Genomic DNA, 17,819 nt, shown 5'->3' with positions numbered 1-17,819 from the left:
GTGAATAAAATACGGACCTGTTGAACACGCTTTCCTGTTTCAGTCTCCAGTCTGTCTGCGTCAAGAAGTGGGTCACCCCCCAGCCTGTTGGATCAGCACCACCTAAGCACAGCACACCTTCCCCGCCTATCAGCATCATCACCAGAATCACCTCCTAAATTTGCCAAACCCCCCTACAATTACATTCTAGAAGTTTTCAATGGGGATCAGGTCTGGAGAATGGGCTGCTAATGGCAGGGATTTGATGTGGTGGTCTCAATTTTTGCCAGAGCTGTAGACTTATTTGATTACTTCAGATATACAGTGTGGTGGAACTTTACACAAATCCAAAATATTGGATTTTTCAATGCCTAATTATATTATATTCTATCAGATTCCTCACTGAGCAATCTCTAGGCCCAAATGCAGTAACTTTTATTGACCTTAAAGGGCTTATCGGAGACTAATTTATTTTTCTACAATAGACCTAAGAATAGGCAAGTAGTTGCTATCTAGCTGCCAGTCTGCCCGCTGCCGATCTCTGCTGGCTCAGTGGGGGTCACAAACCTTAGCTTTCGCTGACATCATGTCGACAGAGCAGCTGCTTATCTTCCACTCTGCTCTGTTGACAGAACTTGACTGCCAATGTCATTTTGAATGACAACCGGCTCTCTGCTGCCTAACTGCGTGAAGCTGGATGTCAACCATTATGACACCAGCATTCACACCCCATTGACAATGCAGCTCAGAAAAGAGCTACTCTGTTTATGTGAGCAGCTGAATCGCCAGTGGGCACGGTCTGTGACTGCTCTGAGCCAGTGACGGGTAGAACAAGCAACTACCTGCCTGTTAGTTCTTAGGCTCATAGTAAACAAAAGGCTAAAGTTAGGGTAAATGTTAGGTTAAAGTTAGGGTTAGTGTTAAGCTAAAGTTCGGGCTTGTTTTAGGCTAAAATTAGGGTTATTGTTGGGCTAAAGTTAGGGTAAGGCTAAAGAGAATAAGTGTTAGGCTAAAGTTAGGGTTAGTATTAGGTTAAAGTCAGGGCTAGGCTAAAATTAGGTTTAGGCTAAATTTCGGGTTAGGAAAAAGATAGGCTTATTGTTAGGCTAAAGTTAGGGTTAGTGTTAGGCTAAAGTTAGGGTTAGGCTAAATTTAGGGTTAGTGATGCGATAAAGTTAGGGTTAGGCTAAAATTAAGTTTATGCTAAAGTTAGGGTTAGTGTTAGGCTAAAGTTAGGGTTACTGTGTGTGATGCGAGAAACTCGCATGAGTCTTTCGCATGAACACCCGGCTCTGTCGCCTGCACTCAGGAACGGAGCTGCGGCTGCATGTATTTCTATGCAGCCGCAGCTTCGGTCCTGAGTGCCGGCGGCAGCGATGGGTGTTGATGTGAGAGACTCGTTTGAGTTTTTCGCATCACACACAGTAGTGTGATCCCGGCCTTTTGGCTAAAGTTAGGGTTAGGCTAAAGATAGGCTTAGTGTTAGACTAATGTTAGGGTCAATGTTAGGTTAAAGTTAGGGTTAGGCTAAAGTTAGGGTTAGTGTTTAGGCTAAAGTTAGGATTAGTATTAGGCTAAAGTTAGGGTTAATATTAGGCTAAAGTTAGGGTTAGGCTAAAATTATTGTTAGGCTAACATTAGGGTTAGTGTTAGACTAAAGTTAGGGTTAGTATAAGGCTAAAATTAGGGTTAGGCTAAAGAGGCTTAGTGTTAGGGTTAATGTTAGGTTAAAGTTAGGGTTAGATTAAAGTTAGGGTTAGTGTTAAGCTAAAGTTAGGGTTTGTTTTAGACTAAAATTAGTGTTATTGTTAGGCTAAAGTTAGGGTTAGTGTAAGGCTAAAGTTAGGGTTAGGCTAAAGAGGCTTAGTGTTAGGCTAATGTAAAGCAGCATTGCGGACAGCTTACAATCCATAAAGTCACACAGGCCCTGCATCAGCTATTTGCTCATAGCACGCAGCACCTACACTGAGTGACTGGATCCCCGCCTGCTGCCGAAGAATTTACCTGGAGTAGCTGTCACCGGCCGGGGCAGCTCTCCCTACTGACTTGGACCTTGATATATAAGCCGTACCATGGCTCAATGTCTTCTCTAAGGTACTGGAATCAAAGACTACTAGGACAATTTTTAGTGCCGGGACTTTATACTTACCCCCATGTGGTAATCTCACTATATGTTTCATGGCTAATATCTCCAGATTTTTTACAGCTCCAGATTGTTTACAGCTCCAGATTCTTTACAGCTCCAGATTGTTTACAGCTCCAGATTTTTTGCAGCTCCAGATTGTTTACTGTTTCATTGGTTGCAGCTTCAATATTCAATTTTGTTTCTTGTAATTTTGTTTCTTGTATTTTCTATTTCAATTACTGGGCAAATTGCAATATTTGACAGTTTATGAATTAACTACATTTCTCTTACAGCCATTTCTTTGGAGTCTATATACTGTATATATATTTTTAATACCGAGCTAATTGCAATAATTGACAGTAATATTTGATCTCTAACATCGGGCTAATTGCAATAATTGACAGTAATATTTGATCTCTTGACAACAATACTATTGTGTCTGTATTTTCATGCACCTTGTTGAGTTTAATATTAATACTAGTTTATCCCCCCCCCCCATTAATCTCTCCCTTTTTCTAGCATTGTTTGTATCAGTGCTAATCTATCATTATTACATTTAAAGTTAAGGTTAGGCTTAAAGTTAGGCTTGTTCTGATTTGTTTCACCAATAATTTGACACCAGTCACGTCATTTAGTCATGTCGGTTAGTCACATCAGTTAGTTTGTTAATAATATAGTATAGGTAATTATTCATAATTTGATAGGAACTTAGTTTTTATTAAAATATAATGATTACTGTTTAGTTTTATATTAGTTCTGGAAAATAAATAAATAAAAACAAATAAAATGGACCGTCAGTATTATATTGCAGAAGAGGCGTATCCATTTTTATGTTCTGACAGTGAATAAAGTGCAGTGTAATGTAGGTAAGGTAGGAGTGAGGGCACCGACCGGGGGGTGGACCGTTACTGGCCACAGACAGACTTGAGACAGAGACAGGATCGTGTCCAACAGGTCTTCTTTTTTATTTATCCGGCAGCTACGCAACAACTTCACAGCCTCATTTCGTGACTGCTCGACAGCCTCCGCGGCCTCCCACAGCCGCTACAAGACATCACACACAGCAGCCGCTTGTCATTCTCCACAGCTGCACTCAGCAGCTGCTTGTCAATCTCCACAGCCGCACTCAGCAGCGGCTCGTCACTCTTTACAGTCGCACACAGCAGCCGCTTGCCGATTCCCTCAGCTACACACAGTAGCTGCTTGACTTCGTACACAGGCCCGGGTACCTTCACCTTCTTTTGTTGACAAATGGACGTCCCTCGCGGCTCTGTCACTGTGGCTGCCCTAGGCCTACCACCACAGTGTTTCACCAGTCCGAGTCCGTTCAGTTTAGTGGTACCCCAGGCTGTCTCTGTCTCCGGCCTCTCTTTTTTCTCTGTCTGTGGCCTCTGCTGTCTATGTCTGCGGCTAATCCTGTCAGGCCCATCCCCGTAACTGGCACAACTTCCTTCCTCCTCAGCCGTGCTTCTTGTTTCCTGTGCTCCCTGCGCTGACTGACCCTTCCAGAACTTTCCATCTGCCTTTTATCACCTTTTGCTCTGGTAACTCTGCCCCCATGATGCAACGTTTTTTTTTCTAGCCAAAGGCTGGTGTTTAGTCCTATCCTTACACTCTCCACTGCCCTCTAACGGTCAAACTGTACAATTACACCCTTTCTCTTTATCTCCAGCTGTTTTCCATCTACAATGCCCTACACCCTTTACCTTCCTTCTGCAGACAGGTCCGTCCATCAGTCCACCTTCCCTACACAGTGTCAGATGACGATGTGGATTTTGAGGGCTTTATTAGTGGTGACAGTGATAGCTCAGAAATGAGCAGCAATTCTTGTCCATCCTCAAGCCCAAGGACCAGTACAACAAGAAGGGCAAATGGCGCTTCTGGAGAAATGCCTACTTATCAGGGAACAATGCCCTGTACTAGCGCTGTCCCTTGTGCTCGTCAATTGGCACATGCCAATTTCCAAGGGGCTTTGCCTCTGGATGTAGCATTTCCCAGATGGAAGGCTTTGGATTTGGCTAATCAATTTATCCCTAATTTTAATGCCATTCCCAGTATAAATGTGGAGGTGGAAAATTTTGGACCATTACATTTTTTAATTTGTTTGTGACAGCTTGCTAGAGGATATTGTTCTCCAAACAAATTTATACGTGTCCCAATTCACGCGATCCTTTAATGCTAGATCAAATTTATGGACCCCAACTAATGCCCCAGAACTTTTTAAGACTTACATTTGCCATGGGACTTGTTAAAAAAAATGAGCATTCGGTCCTACTGGTCCAACCGCCCTGTTAAAGCCACCACTATGTTTTCTGCCATTCTTCCTAGGACCCATTATGAAATGCTTATGAGATTTTAGCATTTTAAGGACAATAGTCAATCCCTGCCCAGAGATGCCCTAGAACATAACAGACTATTCAAAATCAGACCCATCATCAAAGACTTGACAGAAAAATTCTTAAAGCTCTACACCCCAATAGAAAACTTTTCTATTGATGAGTCCCTTGTAAAATTCAAAGGAAGGCTGCACCTCAAACAATGTATTCCTTCTAAGTGGGCAAGGTTCAGAATAAAGCTCTATAAAATAGTAACATAGTAACATAGTTATTAAGGTTGAAGGAAGACTTTAAGTCCATCTAGTTCAACCCATATCCTATCCTAACTTGCCCAAACATGTTGATCCAGAGGAAGGCAAAAAAAAAACATGTGGCAAACAGTAAGGGGGAAAAAATTTCCTTCCCAACTCCACATACGGCAATCAGACTAGCTCCCTGGATCAACGCAATATTAAGGAAACTAGTGTATATACCCTGTATTATTATACTTTTCAAGAAAGGCATCCAGTCCCTTCTTAAATTTTAGTAGGGAATCACTCATTTCAACATCATATGGCAGAGAGTTCCATAGTCTCACTGCTCTTACAGTAAAGAATCCGCGTCTGCTGTTTTGCATTGAATGATTACATGCATTGCATCTTGATGTGTTATCATTCTGTAAATTTCTATTGGAAAATCAATAAATATCCAGTTATATAAAAAACGAATCCGCGTCTGTGAGTATGCTTAAACCTTCTTTCCTCCAGACGTAGAGGATGCCCCCTTGTCCCCGTCACAGGTCTAAGAGTAACAAGATCATTAGAAAGGTCTTTGTACTGTCCCCGCATATATTTATACATTGTATTAAGATCACCCCTAAGCCTTCGATTCTCCAAACTAAATAACCCCAAGTGTAATAACCTGTCTTGGTATTGCAGACCCCCTAGTTCCCTAATAACCTTGGTCGCTCTTCTCTGCACCCGCTCCAGTTCAGCTATGTCTTTCTTATACACCGGAGACCAGAACTGTACACAGTATTCTAAGTGTGGTCGCACTAGTGACTTATATAGAGGTAAAATTATGTTCTCCTCATGAGCATCTATGCCTCTTTTAATGCATCCCATTATTTTATTTGCCTTTGCAGCAGCTGCCTGACACTGGCCGCTAAATGTGAGTTTGTCGTCCACCCTTACACCCAGGTCTTTTTCAGTGACTGTTTTGCCCAGTGTTTTACAATTAAGCACATAACTATACATCTTGTTCATTCTACCCAAGTGCATGACCTTACATTTATCCCCATTAAAGCTCATTTGCCATTTATCAGCCCAAGTTTCTAGTTTACATATCCTCCTGTAATATAAAATTGTCCTCCTCTGTATTGATTACCCTGCAGAGTTTAGTGTCATCTGCAAATATTGAAATTCTACTCTCTATGCCCCCTACAAGGTCATTAATAAATATGTTAAAAAGAAGCGGACCCAAAACTGACCCCTGTGGTACCCCACTGCTAACCGTGACCCAGTCCGAGTGTGCTCCATTAATAACCACCCTTTGCTTCCTATCCCTGAGCTCTTAACCCACCTACACATATTTTCCCCAATCCCCATTGCTCTCATTTTATGTATCAACCTTTTGTGTGGCGCCGTATCAAAAGCTTTTGAAAAGTCCATGTACACCACGTCCACTGCATTTCCCTGGTCCAGTCCGGAACTTACCTCTTCATAAAAGCTTATCAGATTAGTCTGTCAGGAACGGTCCCTTGTAAACCCATGTTGATATTGGGTCATGAGGTTATTCTTCTCCAGATACTCCAGAATAGTATCTCTTAGAAAACCCTCCAGGATTTTACCCACAGTTGAGGTTAAACTTACTGACCTATAATTTCCAAGTTCAGTTTTTGTCCCCTTTTTGAATCTTGGCACCAGATTTGCTATACGCCAGTCCTGTGGTACAGACCCTGTTATTATGGAATCTTTAAAGATTAAAAATAATTGTCTATCTATAACTGTGCTTAATTCCTGCAGTGCTCGGGGGTGTATCCCATCCGGGCCCGGGGATTTGTCAATTTTAGTGATTTTTAGACGCCGCCGTACTTCCTGCTGGGTTAAGCAGGTGACATTTAATGGAGAATTTTTATCCCTGAAAATGCGCGAGAGTTCAACCAGATACACATCAGATTTCGCATTTATGAGGTTAAACTAAACCCACCAGGAAGCCCTACTTATCTGGGAACATCTGGAAAAATCATTTAGGAGCTGATAACTCCATTTTTACAAAAAGGCTACAATCTGTATGTTGACAACTACTACACCAGCATACCCCTATTTAAAAGTCTGGTTGAACATAACATAGGGGCATGTGGGATCAGTCGCAAAAACTGTCAGGGGTTTCCACAATCATTAGTCAAAGAAAAAAGTTCCAAAAGGGGCAGTCAGGGGCTGAATGCAATGGAGAGCTGCTTGCCATCAAGTATAAGGATAAAAAAGATATTTTTATTATAAAAACTTAATTCCAGTTGACCCAGTTGCTCTATGCTCATCCACCTGTTGCTCAGACACCGGCCTTGCCCTGGCCTCACCTCACATCAAGGATAATAGAAAAAATTGGAGTCCGGCTCAACAGGACTGGATTTTCCTTTTCTATTTATTTTTCAAAAGAAAAAATAGTGCATACAAAAGAAAATTTTCTTGGTCAACATGACCTAGTCGACGCGTTTCGACTGCACTAAGCAGTCTTACTCATGACCGCTTAGTGCAGTTGAAACGAACCAGTGGGATCCGTTGAAGCGTTCCAGAGATATTACCTCATAAAGTGACAGTGGTCAGAATTAAAAAGAAAATTGGTCTGGTCACAAAGGAGAAAATAGGCTCTGGCGCAAAAGGGTTAAAAGTCGCTGCATTTACCTCACCTTTCTGTGGAAAAGAGATTTGAGGTTTGCAAAATGTCATGACTGGGTATGAAGAAGGGATTTAAATTAAAAAATAAAACCTTTAAAAAAGTCAGGTGACGTAATTTGGTGCAAAGCAGAGAAGATACAGAAACAGGAGACCCACAGATGGATTTCAGCATTTTCTAAAAGTATTTTTGCAATTAAATTATTAGATTTATTCTTTGTACATAAGAAATCTTTGAAAATTTGATATTTCTAAGTGTTTTTTATTTCCTCTGGGAAATATTCTTATGGAGAACTTTGGCCCAAAATGCAATAAGTATATATAAGTATAAGTATATATTTTTCACAGGGGTGGGTTTTTAATTGATAAAAAAAACCCCAAGAGGATTATGGCGATTCTTTTTCCTGCAGCTTTTGCGTGCATTTTTGTTTCAGCTAATACTAGTAACAGTGACAACAATAATCAGGGCTACAGGATGACAGTGCTGCTAATGCCCCCCATAGAGACCTAGGAGAGACCCTAGAGACCAGCTGTATTCTCTGCAGTCAACATTCATGGACTATGAGGTCCCCTAAGGGAATAGCTGCTAGTACATGAATACTTTCAGAAAACATCATTTTTCTCGATTAGGCAAATGAGTGCACCCATCTGCGAGCATCTGTACCTACAGTGATACTGCACTGGCTGCTTCTCTGCCTTTACCGGCGGCCAGAAACTGGCCAGCAAAACAATGTACGTCATATTATGAAGCAGAGGTTTTCATTGGTGGAGAGTATTGTGATTTATTATGGGGCATGAATAATGACTGCCACCACATGTCAGGGCACGGCTTGGCGGGGGCCTCCTACAGCCACGCCGCTCCATCAGCAGCAGCTTACGTGGCAGGCACAGAAGGCTACACTGACCTAAAATAGCCAGCAATACATGAACTTAAGGTCATTCTTTTTTTCATGCTTTCTCCACATGGCCTTAATCCCCACTAATCTTCTTTATTTATTATAGGATGTCATATGCAGTTATCCACGTAGTGCCATCCGTTCAGGATATGAGACTGCAGTTGGGATATAACAGATTTACTGATTCGCACTAAAGTGCAACTAATTATTTGTGAGCAATTCGGAGCGTAGATGATTCCCAGTATAGTCCGTATCTCTACATAACGAGGATCCTTTGTTTACCCTGTGATTATGTAATATGGTGTGAAATTCTGATGTTATACAACCTCCAATCTAATTTTCCATCGCCCAAAATAATGGCATGCAGAGAACAGAACTCCACATGGGGATAAAGAGACTGCACTGTAATTTCAGTAAAAGCTGGATTAACTTGATAAAGCACTGAGATGACATCACATTGTGACTTTCCCTTGTATTGCATACAGGGGGGCATTTAACCTGCTTCACTGTCATAGAGTAAAGCTCAACTTACCTGGGCCAGAAGTCAGGTCTAGGTCTAAGTGAAACTCTACATTAAAAATGTCAATTTCACGTATTGTGCAAACTTCATGTTGATTTTATCCAATTTTCTTACCCATATCTCAGAATGTTATAGATATTCTATTTTAAATGTTAATTATTGGACCAATTATTTAATTTCACTTTAATCATATGGGCTACATTTGTAAGAACTAGACCACAAGTCTCTGTCCATCCACCATTAAGATCGCAAAAAGTGTTCCTTTTTTATGTGCTGGAACATAGTGTACAATAGTGGGCTAAGTATGTGAACACATGTCTTTTTCAGATGAGTCGGCTCTAAAATCCACATGAAAAAGAACTTGAAAAAAGCTCAAATAATTTTACATATGTATTTCTACTGTAGGGGCTCAGTCACTCTCGAAGTCGGTAGGGCACACACAGGCAGGCAATGTCTTGCTTCAACATGAAGGTTTATTAAATTTCATAAGCCTTCAGCATAAAGGAAACCAAATAGCCTTTCTCCAGCACAACGGTACAGCAAAAATCAAAACAGTTCTTTCAGATGATACTGGCTCACTCATTTAGAGTACAGTTCACTTTAAGCCAGTCTCTAGCAGTCTGACCAACATACATCAATAGGTCTTTCCACCTTCACTCCCAGACAACTTCTGAGACAGCTCAGCAGCCTTTTTGAATGCCTAGATTGGAGATATGGGAGCAGCCAGTCCCATCCAGCACTTCTAGATGCTCCTACAACCTGGACCCAGAAATACAGTCTATTTTAAAAATATTGAAGCAACCTAATTTTGCTGGAATCTGCATTCCGGGCTTCACACCACTGAGGATATCCACCTAGGTGATCCATATCTCCTATCCAGGACCTGTCCAACTGCATCCTTATACTATCTAATAATGACTTGCAGTTTAGTCTTGTAATTGTCTCTTAACCTCTTCTGGTGTAAAAAATGTAAACAGGTTGAAAAAAGTGAATTGATCATTCTTCTGGAGTTTTACGCTTGGAAGAAGCCACATACTAAATAGAGAAGTCTATGGGGATCCCAAGGACATAGAAGACACCTGGAATCTTTTGCAGCATTTTAAAAACTCAGGAAAAACTGTCAGCTTTTTCCTGAAGGGAGTTCCAATTAAAAACCACAACAGATTAGCCTGAGTTTTAAAGACCTTGTGTGCATGTACATTAAGTGTTGGTGACTGTCTCAGCTAGGCCATTGATTGATGGGTACAAACCAAAAAACTGACCGTCACATCCAAACACGAATTAGGTGTGAACAGTTGCCTACCTAGAGTCGCCAACTCATACACAACCAAACAAACAAGGCAGCACACTGCAGCGCCATAGCATGCAAACACGAAACATGAAAACCGGCATCACTGCACTAGAAATACGAAAAATTGAGAACGCTTAGCGCATAAATCAGCCAATTCATGTGTACCTGGTAGCCAAGATAAGGTGATTCTCGTATACCAGGACCTAACAATGCCAATTCTCTCTTAGATAGTCTTGCACTTCTTATGCAATAGAAGTGTCATAAGTACAAGACCAGAACATCCAGATATTTAGGAGTTGAAGTTCAATAGTCATGCAGCGTCACACAAACCTAAGGCCACCATTTAAATTGCCAAGTGTAGACTGGAGTGTTGTAAAGAATTTGGCTACATAGTACCCTCTTAAGGGAACCTGTCACCAGCAAAAACAATATTAACCTGCAGATATAGAGTTAATCTGCAGGTTAATAGGGTTACTAACCTGGCCAGCGCCCACACTCCGGGGAGAAAATTAACTCTATTCTCCCTGGCAGCATTCGGTTTCAGACACGGGGGTGGCGCTGGTGCTGGTTCAGTCACCGCCCTGAGTATACAAAGCGGCGACTGCAACCAGGCCCCTCGCACTGACTGACACTCGGTCTGCATTGGGACCGGCTGTCAATCAGGGAGGGGGGAACGCGGAAACAACAAGAGCGGTGGATGAACCAGTGCCAGGGCAACAATAGTGACTGAAGCCGAATGCTGCCGGGGGAAATAAAGTTCATTTTCTCCACTGAGTGTTCGGCTATGTATGGGAACCGACCGTGTTAGCAACACTATTAACCTGCAGATAAACCCCATTTCTGTAGGTTAATAGCGTTTTTGCTGGTGACAGGTTCGTTCCCTATAGAGAAGGAAAAATGGTATTGGGCTGTATTTAATGTTAGAGCTTGGTTAATAATTTCCAATGTTCAATAATGGTAATGCGTAAGAATATAAAGACATTTTAGACAGTTTTATGCTTCCAATTTTGTGGTAACATGTTGGGCAATTTATACTGTGTATAGGGGTCTGGAAGGCTGCTAGGACAATTTGTGAGGGTCTGTGAAGGCCATAATACTGTTTGTGTGGGGCTGTCAGGGCCATTATACTGTGTGTTTAGGGCTATGTGATTCATCAGACTATATGTGGAGCCATGGGGACATCAAATTCTGTGGGGGGCTTTTAGGATATCATCATTTTGTTAGGGGTATGTGAAGGACATTATACTGCGTGGTGGGGTTGTGGGGACATCATACTGTATGTTTGGGGAATTCTGGGATACACTATACTGTGTGTGAGGGCTGTGAGGTTGGGCTCATCATACTGTGTGAGGGCTGTGAGGACATTAAAATGTGAGTAGGGAGTTGTGGGGACAATCATACGTTGTGTGGGGGCCATTATCCTGTGTGTGCCAGGATGTGGTGGTCATACTTAGTGTGGTGGCCATTATACTGTGTGTGCCAGGATGTGGAGGCCATACATAGTGTGGGGGCCATTATACTGTGTATGCCAGGATGTGGTGGTCATCGTAATGTGTGTGGACAGTTGTGGAGGTATCATACTGTGTTTAGGGGACTGTATGTGAGAGGACTGTGTGAGGAAGCTGTGGGGCATAATACTGTGTATGGGGTAAAAGACTATCACACTGTAGGTGGGGAAGCTGTGGTGTTCATCATACGATGTGTAAGATGGGGGCATCCTTCTGTTTGTTGGGGGCATTCTGTGTTCAAAGCTGTAGGAGCATCATAGTCTGTGTGGGCAGTTGGGGTGTCATACTATTTGGAGGTGACTAGGGGCATCATATTGTGTGTGGGGGGGTGTCATACTAATGTGGGAGGGGCCCAGATTGGGGGGTGGTCCACTGCTTACGGGGACCAGACGACATAGACACCAGACGGAGGCAGATTTTCGGGTACAACAGGTCCGAGTTTATTGGCCGTCCTCCTGATGACCGTAGCAATACACCGCAGCACCTTTACAGCTCTCCGTATTCAGGCCCGGATACCTTCACCTTCCTTCAGTTGTAGTGATGTTCCTCGCAGATCTTTCGCTAGGGCTGCCCTAGGCCTATCTACCGCTAGCGCTTCACCAGTCCGAGGTCGTCGTCCAATCGGTACCCCCGGGGCCTCGTCTGTCCTGCGGTTCTTTGTGTCAGGGCCACCCCCCTGACTGTCTCTTCCTATCAGTTCCCTGGTCGAGCTCTCCACCGTTGTCAGTCCTCCGTACTGAGTCTTCTCCTCCTGAGCTCCTCCCGGGACTAGCCTAGCCTGGAACCCTGTCCTGTCCTATTTATCCCCTTCCTCGGGAATTTCCCTCCTGGGTTCCTATCTCCCCGCCCCCCATGACTAAGCGGTTTCTAAAGCCCTAAGCTGCTGTCAAGTCCTGAACTACGCTCCCCCCTGCCATCTTGTGGTCAAATCTAGGTACTGCACTCCTTTTCCATCTTCCCCTTCTGTCATTACAAACATCCGTCTACAGTGCACAAACCGTCCCTTCTCCCCTCAGCCAAGTCCATCCGTCAAGTCACCCTCCCCACACTATGGGGGGGCATTATGGGCATCATATTATGTGTGGGGACTTTTGAGGATAACCGGCACATCATATTGTGCTTGGGGGCATTGTACTGTATGGTGAGGCTGTTGAACAAGGAACAAAACTTAAGGCTGAATAAAAGGAGCAGTATGATTTACTACTTTGTATAAACTTCATAAAATATAGTAAATTATACAGTTCTGATTAGCTGCTAAGGCAAGACTACATGTTATAATGAGCTTTATCGTAACATTTAATAGCAGTAGCAATACTTAATTCCTCTTAATATTAAGTGATAAAAAATGTAAAATAATCATAATAATAAGCAGAATTAGGTTTGGTCCGTGGGTTCACCCTCCTCAATAGACATAGTCTCTCATGTGGCCACTTGGGAGAAATATTTGCTCACCTCTGTCCTATGATCAGTTTTGCGTAAGTGCAATTATTGTTGGAAATCCTATAGTACTAGCACTGATCCGCCCTATAACATATTGCATTATTTACACTGTCAGGACTGTAATATGTTCAGCTTCAGTTTACTAGCAAAACCCAAAAATCTGTGAACATTGTTTCCAATATTAAACAAACCCACATCATTGTGATCGCTATCCTTGACCTCTTTTGACCTTCGAGGTCATAAGTCTTGTGCTACTGTATCATATAGCCCTGAGATAAATTTACGGTACATATGAAAGCTTTCTAGGATTTCCATATTTCTAATAAATACAATAATTACAAATTAAAGGGGTTGTCAACTACATGATAATGCCAAGTTTACTCAATTCAGGACACCATATGAAATAAAAGCAGCGTATGCTCACCTTCTTCAGCAGCGCCATTCCAGCTATTTTGGCGCGCTGTTTGCGGCGGTGACGTGACATTGTTGTGTCACGTGATGGCTGCAGCCAAGGACTGCTCATCAATAATTCGTCAGGACCGTCGTCTGCTCTGATGACATAGTAAAGGCTGCATCTGATGGGCAACAGCTCACTGGCTCCAGCCAGCAGGTGACATAACAATGTCACGTAAACGGGGGCGTCAACTTTACTGGAACAACACTGCTGCAGGAGATGAGCGTGCACTCTTTGTATCTTAAATTAATTAACCTATGACTAGTAGTGGACGACCCCTTTAATTAATCATTGCCTTGAAATATGTAAAGATCTTAAACAGATAAGTAGTCATTTATTCCTTCCTTTCCAATAACTGGTGGATCTGAATTTTATTTTCTCAGTATTTATTAGAATTTACATCAATAGGCGGAATGCAATGTAGCTTAACATCCAGGGTAAAAATGATTTGGCGAGCACAGAGCATATATCAAGCATATCATCCTGTCATTATATGCCATTGCTGACCTAAGCAAAACCTGACGACTCGCTCTTCGTTCTTTTACATTATTTAGAAAAGCTCTACCTCCAGACTAACACAAAGCATCTAAAAAACATATACATACTGATGGCCTAGTGACTGCAGTGTGGAGGGAGACACACAATCTCACTAATGGGGACCCTAAATCAGCCCACTTCAGTCATTAAGAGAGTGCACGTGCAGGAAACACATCCACAGGACCCCAGGGAATCGCCAAAAGAGCTTTTTCATTCTGTCTCTTGTATTCACTGACTACATTAAATCTGACGGTCTAAAAAAAGCCAGTGCAATGTATAATAATATCAAAAAAGGTAGTGAACAATGATCGGAGCAAATTGTGACACCTAGGATATAATAACAGTGTTCCCTCCTCAGCACCTAAGTAGCAGAAGTTGTAATCAGCGTCCCGGCATAATAAGCAGAGAACTAACGTGATGTCCTCAGAACTCCTAAATGTGAAATTCTGGTCAATCTATAATAAAAGGCACGTTGTGACTTATTGGATGTATCCTGCAGAACCTACTGGTCGTCAATGCAGGGAGATAATGGAAAGAGAACCCTAAGCAGACATGGACAGCCATTGTCAGAGAGTGGACAGAAGCTTACTCTAGCACAGCTGACTGGCTCATGTGCTATGTACAAATCAGGGTGATCTGCCACACGCACTGCGCCATGAAGTGGAAGACCTACAGAGCATATGGAAATTATGGTGGTTTTCTCTAAGGTACATAGGAAAATCATGGCGCGGATTAATGCAGAACTGCCATACAGGTGAAAAGAGAGAGCCGCTCATGCGTGGCCACTAGTGATGAGCGAGTATACTCGTTACTGGAGATTTCCCGAGCATGCTTAGGTGGTTTCCTAGTATTTGGATGTGCTCGGAGATTTAGTTTCTGTTTTCCGTAGCTGCATGATTTGCGGCTGCTAGACAGCCTGAACACATGTATTCAAGCTGTCTAGCAGCCGCAAATCATGCAGCTACGGCGACAGAAACTAACTCTCCGAGCACATCCAAATACTCGGAGACCACCCAAACATGCTCGGGAAATCTCCAGTAACGAGTATACTCGCTCATCACTAGTGACCACCTTGTCATTGGAAGAGGTGCGATAGGCTGAGGACAGAGCTCTCTAGAAAGCTGTCCATCCAGAGAGAACCCATGTGCTGTCTGAGATGGGAATACCCCTTTAACTTTTTACTGTTTTTCCCCTGATCGAGCCAAGCTCATGGTTCTAAATACGCTCATAAAAACATATTGCATTAGAAGGATCGATCCAATTATCTATTTACACTCTTTCTCAAAGGTGACTCCTTAAATTGAGAGTCAAAAACAAATTTCTTGTCGTGACTACCATGATTAATGAGATTACTGTGAGCTGGCATCTATAAGCAGGGTTTATATCCTCATACAATAGTGCTTTGAGAAATGAGAAAAGAACCTGTGTATGGTTTTGATAATTGCTACTAAAAATGAGGACATTTCCCCTGTATGGACCCCAGCAGCACAAAACTAGGAGTCTTATAGGATTTTATTTACATAAATCTGAATCCTTAATTCTTATACTAAAGAAATAAGCAACTTGCTAATAAACCTGGTTTCAATTCAACAACATTCAAGATCTTTGCTGTAGGTGAATTGTAACATCTTTAGAAAGGGTTCTCTACAGTTAGAGCAGTCGGAATGTGGAATGTCGACCACAGGAGGTAGTAGTGGCCGACACTAACAAAAAAAAGCGCTGGACGATTTCCTCAGTACAAATAACATTATGGGTTATAGTTAATTTAGTGACAAAATGTACAAGTGGTGGAGAAAGGTTGAACTTGAAGGACCTAGGTCTTTTTTCAACCTATGTAACTATGTACAAAAAAAGTGAAGGAGTTGTATAGTGAACGGAACCAGGGAAGCGCAGTTCTGCTCCCTGTGTATGGCCGACAACTGCACATCACATCCTCGTGCATTGACTAGAAGGTGAGGTCTTCAGGTCTTCAGTATCGTAAGGCCAGAAATCCCTTCTACACTTTATTTACACACATTTTCTCCTTACCAAATATTTAGCAGTTACATGACATACAATAAGAGACACATTGTATCATATAATATTAATCCAGCTTCACCCCTATGTCATCCATGTATGAAGGCAAGCGATACTAATGAATGCTTCTATGTACAGTCTGCATGTCTTCTTAGAGAGGTTTCTTAATGAATCATTGAACCTGATTAGCGGCATATAAGGCAGGGACTTGGTGATGAATTCAGAGCCATTGGTGGCAGCAGCTCAGCTGTCAGGGGCTGTGATGGCTGCTGACTCAGGACCAGTGATTTCGGTGTCCTTGTGAAACAGCAGTGAGTCAAGATCAGAATATTCATCAACCTTTATCAACCAGGGGAAGAAACCATCACCGGCCATGGGCCATTACCTGGAACAAGCAATATAGTGACTTCACAAAACTGCTCCCCACTTATTATTTCCCAGGGACACTGGACCTAACTGCAGCAATAGCTTTATTTGGAGGGGTGTTGAAGAGATTTAGAAAGATAGTGATGCTTTGCAATATTGATATACACCTACAAGAATTCCAGCATCCCACATACTGCATGCCTCACCCCTCCACCTGCATTACTGCAGCACACCATGAGGACTGTGCCCAAACTTACTGCTTCATCCAGAAAGATGGGACCTCACGGAGGGAAAGAAGACAGTCACATTGCCAGATAGCATCGATCTATCACAGAACTCTGCTATTATCCATGTCAGCAGCATTTCCCATAATAACTCCCTGAGCACTTCCATGCAGCCCCAAGCAAACCCCACACTATCCCCAATCCTCAGTGCACCTAGTCGTACAGGTTTCTCCCCCACAGAAGGTCACCCAACCCCTCACAGCCCTATAGACACCCCTGCAGGCTGGCATTACCCAGTGCCCCCAGATGATCCTGGCAGGGCTGCAGTGCCAGCTGTGTGGGGGCAGTAAGGAGGACCCACCCCATGCAGGCTCTTACCCATCAGCAGCCAGATGGAGCCCCCAGACACCACCAGGAATGTCAGCATGTCTCCTGTGCCGGCTGCACCATGGACCAGTGCGCTGGCGGAGGCGGCGGGCAGCACTGCAGTGATCGGCGGGCGGAGCACACGCTGCAGCCTATGCAGGAGCGCAGTATTTTTAGCTCTTCTTCTGGGACCTCCTGCTTCCCTCCTCGCTCCTCCTGCTGCAGTGATCCGGCAGCACGTGGACTGTGCACAGCAGTAACCTCATGCTGGAAGCTACCTGCAGCGTGTGTGCAATGGGGGCTGCAGGCTTTCTGCGAGGCTGAGCTGCCATCAGTCTACAGGGCTGTAGTGTGTATCTGCACCATCATCAGCATCATCCTACAGGGCTGTAGTGTGTATCATCATCATCACCATCATCATCCTACAGGGCTGTAGTGTGTATCATCATCAGCACCATCATCATCACCCAACAGGGATGTAGTGTGTATCATCATCAGCACCATCATCATCACCATCATCATCCTACAGGGCTGTAGTGTGTATCATCATCAGCACCATCATCATCACCCAACAGGGATGTAGTGTGTATCATCATCAGCACCATCATCATCACCCAACAGGGCTGTAGTGTGTATCATCATCAGCACCATCATCATCACCATCATCATCCTACAGGGCTGTAGTGTGTATCATCATCAGCACCATCATCATCACCCAACAGGGATGTAGTGTGTATCATCATCAGCACCATCATCATCACCCAACAGGGATGTAGTGTGTATCAGCACCATCCTGCACCACCATCATCACCATCATCATCCTACAGCGCTGCAGTGTGTATCATCATCATCCTACTACAGGGCTATAGTGTGTATCAGCACCATCCT

General features: G+C 43.2%; 1 protein-coding gene across 4 annotated transcripts in view; it reads right to left on the bottom strand.

The window, feature by feature from the left end:
- Positions 1-17,103, bottom strand: part of ACSL6 (acyl-CoA synthetase long chain family member 6) — a 322,864-nt gene extending 305,761 nt beyond the window's left edge. For 2 of the 4 annotated variants that reach the window (XR_012231381.1, XM_073571208.1), the window contains exon 1: positions 16,944-17,103. Coding sequence is in view for 3 of the 4 variants with exons in the window: in XM_073571208.1 (XP_073427309.1) it covers positions 16,944-16,992 (49 nt within the window). In the remaining variant the exon portion in view is untranslated. The remainder of the gene's footprint in view (positions 1-16,943) is intronic. The other 2 variants (XM_073570889.1, XM_073570811.1) reach the window with 2 other exon arrangements.
- Between the last annotated feature and the right edge of the window lie 716 nt (positions 17,104-17,819).

The sequence above is a fragment of the Dendrobates tinctorius genome, unplaced genomic scaffold (genome assembly GCF_039654945.1).
Source record: "Dendrobates tinctorius isolate UK_male_01 unplaced genomic scaffold, ASM3965494v1 ptg000001l, whole genome shotgun sequence".
Classification (NCBI taxonomy): domain Eukaryota; kingdom Metazoa; phylum Chordata; class Amphibia; order Anura; family Dendrobatidae; genus Dendrobates; species Dendrobates tinctorius.
Note: the sequence above shows the minus strand (reverse complement) of the source record. Positions and strands in the feature narration are given on the sequence as shown.